Raw genomic sequence first — 16,246 nt, 5'->3', positions numbered from 1 at the left:
GAGGGGAGGAGGATATTCATTGAAAGCAGAGCAGGGAGAAAACAAAAGACCAGATGCGCTCTCAGCAACTGTTGCTGTCATAGACAGAATGAGAGAAAGGTAGAACATGGATAGAAGGGGGAGCGGAAAGAGGATAGTTAGCAAAACACAAGAGGGGCACCTTCCAAGCTCATAAAAAACTGAAGAAGCAGACAGTGACAGGAAAGAGAAAAAAGAGCGATTGAGAGAGACAAAATGGAGAGAGAGGCTGCGCAAGGTAGGGTGGGAGGGAGCAAGAGAGGGAGAGGCAGAAGGGTGTGTACACACATGCACCACCCTCTTCACCATTCTGCCTGTCACAAGGCTCAGAAACCCTCTCTCGCAGAGAATAGAAAAAAGTTGGGCAAAGTCTGTCTCAGCTCCAATAGCTACCAGACACCCACTCCCTTTAGAGGACCGGACTCTCCCTCTCTCTCTCTTTATCTCTCTCTCACACACACTCACTCACTCACTCACTCACTCACACACACACACACACACACACACACACACACACACACACACACACACACACACACACACACACACACACACACACACACACACTCACTCCTGACACAGAGAAGATAGGATAACTGGAGAGACCATACACACTTCCTACTCATCCAGTAACTCACCCAGCCATCGCCAGACGCTAAGACCAAGATGTGGACTCTGCTCTTGGGGGTTACCTTTGGATTACTGGCCTCCTCCAGGTTGGAACCGGCTCAAGGTGAGGCTGTGCATCTCTCTCTGCCCAGCAGACACCTCTTTGTCTGGGGCTTTTTTTCTCTGCTTTCAACCTGGAAACACTCTCCTTTGTTGGTAGATTTTATGGCGAGACAGTGTAGTTTTTTTCATTATCAGCACTTGATGAGCATGTATAGTGTGTGTATGTGTGTGCGTGTGTAAGAAGAGAGTAGGATAGGCTGAGGCAGTGCCTGTGGAATGGATGAGTAGACGCCAGTAAAGCAGCGTGTGCTAGGCTACACTATTACAGACAGGCTTATGTCTGGCAGTCTGAGACTCATGACAGCACAGACACAAAGGAGAAAGTCCCTCTCTCTCTCTCTCTCTCTTTCTCTCACACACATGCTCACATACACACTCACCACTGAGTGTGTTAGGGAGGAGAACAATGAGCCCATGCCGGGCAGCTGCTCATTTCTCATTCCTTCAGCCGGTTATCTTGGTATTGTATGGCCACTGTAGCCTTCAGAAAGCATCTATCTGCACTTCAATCAATGTGAGGATACGAAAGAGCTCTATTCAATTGTCTGACCACAGCTGAGAGCTATGCTGCCGTGCTTTTACGCTGCATTTTCTAAGGATATTCATTAATTCCTCTACCTTTCTCTCTCTTTCTCTCTCTCTTTCTCTCTCTCTGTTTCTCTCTCGCTGTCTTTCATTTTCTTTGTCTCTCGCTCCCTCATGCTTTCAGTAAAGGCTCTTGATTGGATTTGTGTCTCAGAGCGGCATCTTTCTGACAAGGGGAAGTTGGTGCTGAATCAAACAGGTCTGGGTTAGTCTTGCTCTCTTTGATTTGGCTGGGGGGGGGGGATCTCGCTGTGCCTCCTCTCTGGCTCTGTGCCAAAGCACAGCCAGCGTGGAGCTGTAAATCTGACCGGTTTAAAAACAAACAAAGAGGAGCTATAGTATGTGTGTTCACATTTCCCCTGTGTATTCCTACAAGTTTATGCCTCTTGGTTTAACCTTAGGGAATGAAGGGTTGTGTGACGATAATAGCTGTGTGTGTGTGCATCTATGTGTGTGTTCACAGTAATTGGGTGTCTGGTGAGTTGAGTCCTGGGGTAGTTACAGCTCATCCTGCCCAGTCTTTGAACCCTAAATGTGCTGCAGTCCAGACATCAATGTAAACCAATAACCCATTAACAAGGCCTCTCCCATGACTGGAGATCCAATCCACATATGGTTCTGTAAATGACCAAAGCAATAGGATCCTGAAATTTGACCTTCAGAAAATACTTGCTCTCCTAGCCCCTCTGGCTAATGCGGCCGTCCAATGGATATACTTTTTCAAAAGCAGGTTTTGCTTTAGACACACTCGCTCACAAATACATATGCACATAACGACATCCATGCATAATGCTTACGTTACAGAAATAAGAGCTAGGCATTAATACGGCTGTTCCCATTGCTGGGTTGTTTGCTCAGGGTGTCTTGGCAGTTGGCCAGCTTCACTCCGCTCCTTAGAGCACGTTAGACAAGGCCTGATTGATCAGATGGCTACAGGTATGCACAGGGCCAGAGCAGGCTGTGTCCGTCCAGGCTGGACACATGCATGCACGCACACACACCTCACAGAGACTAGCCCATGCCAGTGGCTGTATTTGCTCCCCTGGCGTAAAGACCCCTCCCGTACCTCTGGGTGTCCATTTCCAAGGTGAGGGGTTCCTGTGGACCAGCACTAGGGCCTCACAAAGAGGCCTTGTGCCCATGCACGCTTGGACTACCGTCACCTGCCATCTGATCTGCGTGGGCACTTGTTTGGCCCCTGTCCAATACCCTTCTACCCTCCTATTCCCTTCTCTACCCTTCTCTACCAACCAATCACACATAGGCCTTACAGCCGGCCACCACTAAGTTGAGCCGTTCCTCTCCTCCTTCTCTCCCTTTCTCTGCAGTACTTTTGGTGGCCCCTTCACTCAGTCAAAAGCTGATTGGCTTTTAAACTGATCTTAAACGGGGGGTACCTCGTATTTCAGCACTACTGTATTTCAAGAATGCTGTTTAACCTATTGATTATGATTTAAAGCCTCTCTGTGAGTCTTAGGTTCCCCAGTAGCCAAGCTGTACCCCCGCCCCCTTCCTTCTCTTCACTGTTCATATACACTGAAGTCTTTGTAGCCAAGGGAAAGCTGCTCCAAAGGCCTCTTTCTGTAATGTATACAGACCCTTACTGCATGAGGCAAGCCTGACCATCTCTATTACCCAACCAGACTACATTTTGTATCTGGGACCAATACAGCGGCTGTAACTAAGTCTATTTTTTCACAGAGATGTCTGTGAGCTTTCACTGCAAGTCGATAATCATGTAAGTGTTCAGAGGTTAGGATAGACACATTTAAAAGGTCATATTGTGGATTTATCCACTAAAAGGTTCTCTCAATTTTGATGTAAGATTTGTGAGCCTTTAAGCTAAAAGTCTTTGAAAGACATAAGGGGGAAATGAATGGGTGACTGAGAGAGAGACAGAGAAAGGGGGGAAAGAGGGGCAGGAGTTAGCCTGGAGCTAGGCCCATCTCCCAGCTAGCTGAAGAGATCCATCAGACAATTCCTGGGCTTCAATATCTCTTTTGCCAATTGGCCTGGACCCTTTGCTGCCGACACAGAGCCCCACGAATCAATCTCGACTAGTCTGCCGACGTAACCATCCGAGGGGGTTTCTACAGGCTCTTCCATTGCGACGTCCCTCTGAGGCCCATCTGCTAGCCTGCTAGCCCCGGCCTGCTAGCTGTCTGAATCTCTGTGCCTCCAGCTCGCCTAGCTACTCACTGGATCCTATGATCACTCGGCTACACATGGCTCTCCCTAATGTCAATATGCCTTGTCTATTGCTGTTTTGGTTAGTGATTTTTGTCTTATTTCACTGTAGAGCATCCAGCCCTGCTCAATATGCCTTACCTAGCCGTTTTGACCTCACTTGGCTTAAATGGTGCCTCTAGAGACAAAACCTCTCTCATCGTCACTCAACGCCTAGGCTTACCTCCACTATACTCACATCCTACCATACCCTTGTCTGTACATTATGCCTTGAATCTATTCTTCCATGCCCAGAAATCTGCTCCTTTTACTCTCTGTTCCGAATGCAGTAGACAACCAGTTCCTATAGCCTTTAGCCATACCCTTATACTACTCCTCCTCTGTTCCTCTGGTGATGTAGAGGTTAACCCAGGCCCTGCAGCCCCCAGCATCACTCCCATTCCCCAGGCGCTCTCATTGGTTGACTTACGTAACCATAAAAGCCTTGGTTTCATGCATGTTAACATTAGAAGACTCCCTAAGTTTGTTTAATTCACTGCTTGATTCATCTGCCAACCCGGATGTCCTAGCCGTGTCTGAATCCTGGCTTAGGAAGGCCACCTAAAATCCTGCAATTTCCAACCCTAACTATAACATTTTCAGACAAGATAGAACTGCCAAAGGCGAAGGAGTTGCAATCTACTGAGGCCTGCAGAGTCCTGTCATACTTTCCAGGTCTGTGCGCAAACAATTTGAGTTTCTACTTAAAAAAAATCACTTTTCCAGAAACAATTCTCTCACTTTTGCCGCTTGTTATAGACCCCCTGCAGCCCCCAGCTGTGCCCTGGACACCATATGTGAATTGATCGCCGCCCTCTATCTTCAGAGTTCGTACTGTTAGGTGACCTAAACTGGGACATGCTTAACACCCAGGTCCTACAATCTAAGCTAGATGCCTTCAATCTCACACAAATTATCAAGGAACCTACCAGGTACGACCCTAAATCTGTAACCATGGGCACCCTCTTAGATATCATCCCGACCAACTTGCCCTCTAAATACACCTCTGCTGTCTTCAACCAGGATCTCAGAAATCACTGCCTCATTGCCCGCGTGCGTTATGGGTCTGCAGTCAAACGACCAGCCCTCATGACTGTCAAAACGCTGCCTAAAACACTTCAGCGAGCAGGCCTTTCTAATCGACTTGGCCCAGGTATCCTGGAAAGATATTGACCTCATCCCGTCAGTAGAGGATGCCTGTTTGGTCTTCAAAAGTGTTTTCTTCTCCATCTTAAATAAACACGCCCCATTCAAAAAATGTATAACTAAGAACAGATATACGCATTGCTTCACCCCAGACTTGACTGCCCTTGACCAGCACAAAAACATCCTGTGGCATTTTGCATTAACATCGAATAGCCCCCACGATATGCAACTTTTCAAGGAAGTCAGGAACCAATATACTCAGTCAGTTAGGAAAGCTAAGGCTAGCTTTTTCAAACAGAAAATTGCTTCCTGTAGCACTAATTCCAAAATAAGTTGTCCATGGAGAATAAGATCACCTCCTCCCAGCTACCCACAGCACTGAGTATAGGAAGCACTGTCACCACCAATATATCTGCGATAATCGTTAATTTCAATAAGCATTTCTTCTATGGCTGGCCCTGCTTTCCACCTGGTTACCCTTACCATGGCCAACATCTCAGCACCCCCTGCAGCAACTTGCCCAAGCCCCCTGCTTCTCCTTCACACAAATCCAGACAGCTAATGTTCTGAAAGAGCTGAAAAATCTGGATCCCTACAAATCAGCTGGGCTAGACAATCTGGACCATCTCTTTCTGAAATTGCTGCAAACCCTATTACTAGCCTATTCAACCTCTCTTTCGTATCATCTGAGATCCCCAAAGATTGGAAAGCAGCCGCGGTCATCCACCTCTTCAAAGGGGGAGAAACTCTAGACCCAAACTGTTGTAGACTTAAATCCATCCTTCCCTGTCCTCCTAAAATCTTTGAAAGCCAAGTTAACAAACAGATCACCGACCATTTCGAATCCCACCGTACCTGCTCCACTATGCAATCTGGTTTCTGAGCTGGTCATGGGTGCACCTCAGCCATGCTCAAGGTCATAAACGATATCATAACCGCCATCGATAAAAGACAGTACTGTGCAGCCGTCTTCATCGACCTTGCCAAGGCTTTTGACTCTGTCAATCACCATATTCTTATCTGCAGACTCAATAGCCTTTGCTTCTCAAATGACTGCCTCGCCTGGTTCACCAACTACTTCTCAGATAGAGTTAAGTGTGTCAAATCGGAGGGCCTGCTGTCCTGACCTCTGGCAGTCTCTATGGGGGTGCCACAGGGTTCAATTTTCAGGCCGACTCTCTTCTCTGTACATATCAATGATTTCGCTCTTGCTGTGTTGATTCTCTGATCCACCTCTACGTAGACAACACCATTCTGTATACATCTGCCCTTCTTGGGACACTGTGCTAACAAACCTCCAAACAAATCAAATCAAATCAAATCAAATGTATTTATATAGCCCTTCGTACATCAGCTGATATCTCAAAGTGCTGTACAGAAACCCAGCCTAAAACCCCAAACAGCAAGCAATGCAGGTGTAGAAGCACGGTGGCTAGGAATAACTCCCTAGAAAGGCCAAAACCTAGGAAGAAACTTAGAGAGGAACCGGGCTATGTGGGGTGGCCAGTCCTCTTCTGGCTGTGCCGGGTGGAGATTATAACAGAACATGGCCAAGATGTTCAAATGTTCATAAATGACCAGCATGGTCGAATAATAATAAGGCAGAACAGTTGAAACTGGAGCAGCAGCACAGTCAGGTGGAAGTTGAAACTGGAGCAGCAGCATGGCCAGGTGGACTGGGGACAGCAAGGAGTCATCATGTCAGGTAGTCCTGGGGCATGGTCCTAGGGCTCAGGTCAGTTGAAACTGGAACAGCAGCATGGCCAGGTGGACTGGGGACAGCAAGGAGTCATCATGTCAGGTAGTCCTGGGGCATGGTCCTAGGGCTCAGGTCCTCCGAGAGAGAGAAAGAAAGAGAGAAGGAGAGAATTAGAGAACGCACACTTAGATTCACACAGGACACCGAATAGGACAGGAGAAGTACTCCAGATATAACAAACTGACCCCAGCCCCCCGACACATAAACTACTGCAGCATAAATACTGGAGGCTGAGAGCTTCAACGCCATACAACACTCCTTCTGTGGCCTCCAACTGCTTTTAAATGCTAGTAAAACTAAGTGCATGCTCTTCAAACGATTGCGGCCCGCACCCTCCCGCCCGACTAGCATCACTACTCTGGACGGTTCTGACTTAGAATATGTGGACAACTACAAATACCTAGGTGTCTGGTTAGACTGTAAACTCTCCTTCCCAGACTCACATTAAGCATCTCCAATACAAAATTAAATCTAGAATCGGCTTCCTGTTTCGCAACAAAGCCTCCTTCACTCACGTTGCCAAACATACCCTCGTAAAACGGACAATGCTACCGATCCTTGACTTCGGCCATGTCATTTATAAAATAGCCCCCAACAACCTACTCAGCAAACTGGATGTAGTCTATCACAGTGCCATCCGTTTTGTCACCAAAGCCCCATATACTACCCACCACTGTGACCTGTATGCTCTCGTTGGCTGGCCCTCACTACATATCAGTCGCCAAACCCACTGGCTCCAGGTCATCTATAAGTATTTGCTAGGTAAAGCCCCACCTTTTCTCAGCTCACTAGTCACCATAGCAACACCCACCTGTAGTAGGTGCTCTAGCATGTATATTGCACTGGTCATCCCCAAATCCAACACTTGCTTTAGCCGCATTTCCTTCCAGTTCTCTGCTGCCAATGACTGGAACAAATTGCAAAAATCACTGAAGCTGGAGTCTTATATCTCCCTCTCTAAATTTAAGCATCAGCTGTCAGAGCAGTTTAACGATCACTGTATCTGTACACAGCCAATCTGTAAATAGCACACCCAACTACCTCATCCCCATATTATTACTTACCCTTATGCTCTTTTGCACCCCGGTAGCTCTACTTGCACATCATCATCTGCACATCTATCACTCCAGTATCAATGCTAAACTGTAATTATTTCACCTCTATGGCCTATTTATTGACTACCTCCCTACTACTCTACATTTGCAGACACTGCACATAGATTTTGATATTTTTATTTTCTATTGACTGTATGTTTGTTTATGTGTAACACTGTGTTGTTGTTTTTGTCACACTGCTTTGCTTGATCTTGTCCAGGTCGCAGTTGTAAATGAGAACGTGTTCTCAACTGGCCAACCTGGTTCAATAAAGATGAAATAAAACTAAATTAAAAGGAGAAACAGTCCTTCAGGTGACTTTGCCTGGGTGAGTTTTGTTTGAGGGGGATCTCATGTTTCACCTGTACCACCGGTCTATTGGCTCTGTGGATCTTGTGACCAGCAGAGTGAGGGCAAGCCATAACAAACATGCTGGCTCTGCACTATCTTGACAGAGAGCGAGAAAGAGAGAGATTTTGCAGAAATGTATGGTGACAGTCTATATTTGTGGCTGTGGCATTGTTTCTCAGAGAGAGTTTAATAAACACATACATCACACAGAGAGAGAGAGAGAGAGAGACAGAGAGAGAGAGAGAGAGAGAGAGGGGTGTGTGAGAGGGAGAAAGATAGTAAGAGAGAGATTTGCGTCTGAGAAAATCAGACATAGGTGATAAAGAGCAAGCTGTTTGGCTTACAGGCCTGATAAGATGTACGTAGCTAGACAGAGCACAGACTGCAAATTGACTGATGTCTTGGATTTGAGGCCAGTGTATCAGTTTGTGTGGTAGTCGTGGTGGTGGCTAGTGTTTGGATGCCAGTGTATTAGTGTGTGTTGGTTGGAGGCCAGTCTATCAGTGTGTTTTGGTTTGGAGGCCAGTGTATCAATGTGTGTTGTTTGGAGGCCAGTGTATCGCAAAGTGCTGGTTTGGAGGCCAGTGTATCAATGTGTGTTGGTTTGGAGGCCAGTGTATCAATGTGTGTTGGTTTGGAGGCCAGTGTATCAGTGTGTTTTTGTTTGGAGGCCAGTGTATCAATGTGTGTTGGTTTGGAGGCCAGTGTATCAATGTGTGTTGGTTTGGAGGCCAGTGTATCAGTGTGTTTTTGTTTGGAGGCCAGTGTATCAATGTGTGTTGGTTTGGAGGACAGTGTATCAGTGTGTTTTTGTTTGGAGGCCAGTGTATCAATGTGTGTTGGTTTGGAGGCCAGTGTATCAATGTTTTATGGTTTGGAGGCCAGTGTATCACAATCTGTTGGTTTGGATTCCAGTGTATCAGTGTGCGTTGGTTTAGAGGCCACTGTATCAGTCTGTGTTGGTTTGGAGGCCAGTGTGTCATTGAGTGTGGTGTTGGAGGCCAAGTGTATCAGTGTGTATCAGTGTGTGTGGTGTAATTTGCTGTGTATAGCTACAGGAGAGAGACGAGAGAAGAGCCTGTCTGTTCCAGTCAGTGCAGCTGGAGATTCTGGCATGCACTGTGTAAAAGCTCCCTTTTCTCCCAACTAGTAGCCTCTGTATATCCAGACCCTCTGTGGTCTCTGGCCCTTTCAAGTCCATTAACTGACAATAGCATCTTTTCGAGAGTCACTGCCTTGGAATAACAGGATCTTGGAGTGACAAAGTTGTGCATGGCCACTCTCCCTGCATGCTAATGGTAACACCTCTGATTCATTGGTTACCCTCTCTCTTCTGCCATCCAAATGCTGTGTTCACTTTGATCCACTCTGGGCAGTGTATGTGCGGGTGCGTGTGCGTGTGCACGTGCATGCTTGTGTTTTCCTCTAATGCAGAGTTCCATGGTAAACACACAGCTACAGCTACACCCTCCGAGCCCAACCGTCACTAACGGTAAAGTAACTTCCTGCTCAACCTCCTCTCTCTGCCAGTACTATGGTATTCACCAAAGTGCTGGGTCAGGCAGTTTTACTGATGCCATAAATGTTTAATGTTCATTTTCAAAGTGTGATATGTCATCGGTTAACATTCCAGGTTGATAAGTGAACTACTTCAATACTATGACTCTCTACAACTCTGTGCTGTTGTCAAAGCAGACTGCAGTCAGACAGGTAGAAGATCAAAGCAAATTGTCAGACACACAAGTGGTGAATCATTGAGACATCAAAACATAGAGCAATGTCAAATAGTGTAGGCATTGAGACCATGTTACTCTGGTACACTTACTTGTCAGCAATTTGAAAACATAAAATATGCATGTGTCTTGTTCCGTTTATAGAGTTCTGTGTTAAAATCTTTAAGTGTGCGTCAGTCTAAGTAACATAATAAAAAAATCCCTATCAAAATCGCCAGCTGGACGGTGTCCTCCAACACATTGGTGAGGCTGGCTTCCGGGTTAAGCGAGAAGTGTATCAAGAAGCAGTGTAGCTTGGCAGGTTTGTGTTTCCGAGGATGTATGGGCTCTCGACCTTCGCCTCTCCCGAGTCTGTAGGGGATTTGCAGCGATGGGACAAGACTGTAACTAGCAATTGGATATCACGAAATTAGGGTAAAATGGGTAAAAGTAGAAATAAATCATAATAATAACAATCTGTCCGTTTAATCTAGAGATATGTTTTTTTGCATGGGATGCGCCTCAGTCCAATGCATCTGTTTGTCAGACCATGAAATATTCAGTATATCGACCACCACAAGCCCCAGGGGACTAGTCTGAAGTTAGTAGCGCTGATCTGCCAACTTCCGAACGGTTTCGCCTACACAGTAGTATGACCACACTATGGTAAGATGAGACTCACAAACATGATGGCGTTCTGCATTTTGTGTCACGGGACTCGTCAGAAGGTGTCGTGGAAATTTCCTGTATTACCAAATCACGAGAGAGCAATTAAGAGTTATTATAAAGTCCATCTTTAATTATATGAGCTTCACCATAACCCTGTGACTCTCAGATCAATTCAGTGTCTATAAATTAATTCTCTGAGAGTGCTTACAAAACAGTTCTTAGTATCATTTATAGCCAAGACACACCCATCAAAACTCAAAACATGACAAATAACAGATCTTAGGAACATTACACAAAGAACCTTTTACCAGAAAAAGGAGTATCCTATAGCCAGACAGCATTAGCTATAAATTATTGTTCAGTTTGCCCTCTTAGACGAGGTTCTACTTCTCGTTCTTGGTACCACTTAGGACCAAAACATTACCTCATCCAATGGCATATATCGATTGTCAATTCTAGATACTCCCATCAAAAATACAATTCCTCCTGGACTAGCTTACGGAGAGGAGTGACTGGCACACAGACATTGTGGAGCCAACTAACTGGTTCCCTATTATTCACACCATCCCTTCACATGGTTTAGGAATAGTTACAGACACATTCACAGATAAGACAACCTGACCTCTCCCCTCTCTGGGCCCCAAGTAACTTTCCGCATAAGCATACTTATGAACATTGACAAAAAAATCTTCTTTATCAATGTTACCTAAAGAATTCTGATTCTGCCACAACAAAGGTAAACGATACAAATGAATGGAAGTATAGAGATAGTTTTGTGCCAACAAAAAATAAGGGGTCAAAAGTTACAGGCGGAGTCAGAAAGATGGATGTCAGAGGTATTGCAATGTAATTGTAAATGTAATTTTAATTCCTCTGTCTGTATATTTCAAGACATAACATATGAGGGTGCAGTGAGATACTCGATGGGTTGGACGATACTCTTCTTACAAGGTATCTTTAAAAAACATATACTCAAACTGGAAATCAACCAATCCTCAATAGTTCACACAATGGAACGGTCAAATTCTTTATTATCTGAAAATTTCAAGAGCCTGTTAGACAGAGAGAAACAAAATGGTGCAGGTTGAGGCCATGTGAAGAAAGTGATATGGGTGCTGGAGATAGGGGTGGGGGCTAGTGGGTTTGGGAAGGTGTGATGTTTGTGTACTGATGTTTGTGTGATGTAGTAATTTGTATGTGTATGTTTTGCATACAATTCTAACTTAAATGAGTGTAAAGAAGGAAGCCTGTACAGAAAAAAAATATTCCAAAGCATGCATCCTGTTTGCAATAAGGCACCAAAGCCAACTTTAGGTCCTGAATACAAAGAGTTAGGTTTGGGGTAAAAACACAACACATCACAGCTTCATATTTACAGCTTCATATTTTCAAGCATAGTGATGGCTGCATCATGTTCTGGGTATGCTTGTCATCGGCAAGGTATACAGAATTTTCTACGCAATAGAGCTAAGTGCAGGCTAAATCCTAGAGGACACCTGTCTTAGTCTTCATTCCAACAATTATCGGGAGACAAATTCACCTTTCAGCAGGACAATAACGTAAAACACAATGACAAATATACACTGGAATTGCTTACCAAGATGAAATTTTAAAAATAAATGTGTATAATCCAGGTGTGCAAAGTTCTTATAGACTTACCAAGAAAGACTCACAGCTGCCATCACTGTCAAAGCTGATTCTAACATGTATTGACTCAGGGGGTTGAATACATTGGTTGTATCATTTGATTTACTCAATATGCCTACCACTTTGAAGATGCAAAATATTTTTTTATTGTGAAAAAAAACTTGAGCGTGCATAAATATTAACCCCCCAAAGTCAATACTTTGTAGAGCCACCTTTTCCAGCAATTACAGCTGCAAGTATCTTAGGGTATGTCTCTATAAGCTTGGTACGTCTAGCCACTGGGATTTTTGCCCATTCTTCAAAGCAAAACTGCTCCAGCTCCTTCAAGTTGGATGGGTTCCGCTGGTGTACAGGAATCTTTAAGTCATACCAGAGATTCTCAATTGGATTGAGGTCTGGGCTATGACTAGGCCATTCCAAGACATTTTCTTCCCCTTAAACCATTCAAGTGTTGCTTTAGCAGTATGCTTAGGGTCACTGTCCTGCTGGAAGGTGAACCTCTGTCCCAGTCTCAAATCTCTGGAAGACTGAAACAGGTTTCCCTCATGATTTTCCCTGTATTTAGCACCAGTCATCATTTCTTCAATTCTGACCAGTTTTCCAGTCCTTTCCGATGAAAAACATCCCCACAGCATGATGCTGCCACCACCATGCTTCACTATGGGGATGGTGTTCTTGGGTTTATGAGAGGTGTCGGGTTTGAGCCAGACAAAGTGTTTTCCTTGATGGCCAAAAAGCTCAATTTTAGTCTCATCGGACCAGAGTACCTTCTTCCAAATGTTTGGGGAGTCTCCCACATACCTTTTGGTGAACACCAAACATGTTTGCTTATTTTTTTCTGGCCACTCTTCCATAAAGCCCAGATCTGTGGTGTGTATGGCTTAAAGTGGTCCTATGTACAGATATTCCAATCTCCGCTGTGGAGCTTTGGTCTCTTTGTTGCCTCTCTAATTAATTAATGCCTTCCTTGCCTGGTCCGTGAGTTTTGGTGGGCAGCCATCTCTTGGCAGGTATGTTGTGGTGCCATATTCTTTACATTTTTTAATAATGGTTTTAATGGTACTCCGTGGGATGTTCAAAGTTTCTGATATTTTTTTGTAACCCAAACCTGATCTATGCTTCTCCTCAACTTTGTCCCTGACCTGTTTGGAGAGCTCCTTGGTCTTCATAGTGCCGCTTGCTTGGTGTTGCCTCTTGCTTAGACTCTGGGGCCTTTCAGAACAGGTGTACATATACTGAGGTGATGTGACAGATCATGTGACACTTGGATTGCACACAGGTGGACTTTATTTCTAATTGTGTAACTTATGAAGGTAATTGGTTGCACCAGATCTTATTTAGCGACTTCATAGCAAAGGGGAATACATATGCAAGCACCACTTTTCTTCTTTTTTTTTCATTTTCTTATTTTTGAAACAAGTTATTTTTTTCATTTCACTTCACCAATTTTGACTATTTTATGTAGGTCCATTACATGACATCCAAATAGAAATACATTTACATTACAGTAATGCAACAAAATAGGGAAAAAGCCCTGAGGGGTGAATACTTTTGCAAGGCACTGTATGTATCTAATCAAAATATATTTGTGTTTTACTTTACATTAATTAAAAGAACATTTAAGAATTTTTCTTCGACTTTGACATTACAGAATATTTTCTGTAGATATTTGACAAAAAAATAAATCCATTTTAATCACACAACAACATGCGGAAAAAGTCAAGAGGTATGAGTACTTTCTGAATGCCCTGTATGTTATAGCCCTGAAGCGACAATAAGCAATGACATGACAGATAATCAGAAACTTGTGCTCATGATTTATTTTATGGTTGTGTGCATTCGTGCATGTGCGTATGTGTGTGTGTGTTTACTCCAGTGAAACAAAATATTGTGAAACCGAACCATTTTGAGGTTAAAACACATTATACGAGTGATATATTACATGATATCTTACAGCACTTAGACTGCATCGAAAGCATTATGAAATGTAATAACTCATAGGAAAATGTATGAACATAACTAGCTTGAATACATTTGTAAGATGAGTTTTATTCGTCTGTATGCTGTCTATTGTTTAGGAGCATAGTCATATGTATGCTGAGCGACACAATGGCAATCAACGACCTCAAAAACTTTATAATGGCAGTTAGGGTTATTCAAATGTGCAAAATATGTTTAATTTCACAGTTAAACAGACTCAAAATAGGCCTCTACAAAGCCTTGTAAAACCAAGCATGAATGAACTGTAAAGAGACTATTAAAGGAAACTATTAAAGGAGACTATTAAAGGACAAAGCTAACAGACATGACTATTTCCTTTATTTCCATGACTATATCCGACGCTATCCGAAGCGGTGCAGCCAGCGGGTTTCTCCACGCATCGCGCCGACAGAAACAAACATCTTTCTGGTAAGAAGAGGGGCGGGGGCGTATGCCTTATGGCCAACGTGACATGGTGTGATGAAAGAAACATACAGGAACTCAAATCCTTCTGTTCACCTGATTTAGAATTCCTCACAATCAAATGTAGACCACATTATCTACCAAGAGAATTCTCTTCGATTATAATCACAGCCGTATATATCCCCCAAGCAGACACATCGATGGCTCTGAACGAACTTTATTTAACTCTCTGCAAACTGGAAACGATTTATCCGGAGGCTGCATTCATTGTAGCTGGGGATTTTAACAAGGCTAATCTGAAAACAAGACTCCCTAAATTTTATCAGCATATCGATTGCGCAACCAGGGGTGGAAAGACCTTGGATCATTGTTACTCTAACTTCCGCGACGCATATAAGGCCCTGCCCCGTTCCCCTTTCGGAAAAGCTGACCACGACTCCATCAAGCTAGTTATGTTCATACATTTTCCTATGAGTTATTACATTTCATAATGCTTTCGATGCAGTCTAAGTACTGTCAGATATCATGTAATATATCACTCGTATAATGTGTTTTAACCTCAAAATGGTTCGGTTTCACAATATTTTGTTTCACTGGAGTAAACACACACACACATACGCACATGCACGAATGCACACAACCATAAAATAAATCATGAGCACAAGTTTCTGATTATCTGTCATGTCATTGCTTATTGTCGCTTCAGGGCTATAACATACAGGGCATTCAGAAAGTACTCATACCTCTTGACTTTTTCCGCATGTTGTTGTGTGATTAAAATGGATTTATTTTTTTGTCAAATATCTACAGAAAATATTCTGTAATGTCAAAGTCGAAGAAAAATTCTTGTTGTTGTTGATCCCTGCCTACAGACAGAAACTAAAACAAGAAGCTCCCACGCTGAGGTCTGTCCAACGCTGGTCCAAGCTGACTCCACACTCCAAGACTGCTTCCATCACGTGGACTGGGAGATGTTTCGTATTGCGTCAGACAACAACATTGATGAATACGCTGATTCGGTGTGCGAGTTCATTAGAACGTGCGTTGAAGATGTCGTTCCCATAGCAACGATTAAAACATTCCCTAACCAGAAACCGTGGATTGATGGCAGCATTCGTGTGAAAATGAAAGCGCGAACCACTGCTTTTAATCAGGGCAAGGTGTCTGGTGACATGACTGAATACAAACAGTGCAGCTATTCCCTCCGCAAGGCTATTAAACAAGCTAAGCGTCAGTACAGAGACAAAGTAGAATCTCAATTCAACGGCTCAGACACAAGAGGCATGTGGCAGGGTCTACAGTCAATCACGGACTACAGGAAGAAATTCAGCCCAGTCACGGACCAGGATGTCTTGCTCCCAGGCAGACTAAATAACTTTTTGCCCGCTTTGAGGACAATACAGTGCCACTGACACGGCCTGCAATGAAAACATGCGGTCTCTCCTTCACTGCAGCCGAGGTGAGTAAGACATTTAAACGTGTTAACCCTCGCAAGGCTGCAGGCCCAGACGGCATCCCCAGCCGCGCCCTCAGAGCATGCGCAGACCATCTGGCCGGCGTGTTTACGGACATATTCAATCAATCCCTATACCAGTCTGCTGTTCCCACATGCTTCAAGAGGGCCACCATTGTTCCTGTTCCCAAGAAAGCTAAGGTAACTGAGCTAAACGACTACCGCCCCGTTGCACTCACATCCGTCATCATGAAGTGCTTTGAGAGACTAGTCAAGGACCATATCACCTCCACCCTACCTGACACCCTAGACCCACTCCAATTTGCTTACCGCCCAAATAGGTCCACAGACGATGCAATCTCAACCACACTGCACACTGCCCTAACCCATCTGGACAAGAGGAATACCTATGTGAGAATGCTGTTCATCGACTACAGCTCGGCATTCAACA

The 16,246-nt window shown here is 44.2% G+C and overlaps 1 protein-coding gene across 1 annotated transcript in view; it reads left to right on the top strand.

Moving 5' to 3' along the window:
* Nucleotides 1-332: 332 nt before the first annotated feature.
* LOC112218679 (CD44 antigen) overlaps nucleotides 333-16,246 on the top strand; it is a 41,373-nt gene continuing 25,459 nt past the window's right edge. Inside the window, exon 1 of the mRNA XM_042301624.1 lies at nucleotides 333-751. Within this exon, the coding sequence (XP_042157558.1) occupies nucleotides 685-751 (67 nt within the window). The 5' untranslated portion in view covers nucleotides 333-684. The remainder of the gene's footprint in view (nucleotides 752-16,246) is intronic.

Source organism: Oncorhynchus tshawytscha, linkage group LG19 (assembly GCF_018296145.1).
Source record: "Oncorhynchus tshawytscha isolate Ot180627B linkage group LG19, Otsh_v2.0, whole genome shotgun sequence".
NCBI lineage: Eukaryota > Metazoa > Chordata > Actinopteri > Salmoniformes > Salmonidae > Oncorhynchus > Oncorhynchus tshawytscha.
Note: the sequence above shows the minus strand (reverse complement) of the source record. Positions and strands in the feature narration are given on the sequence as shown.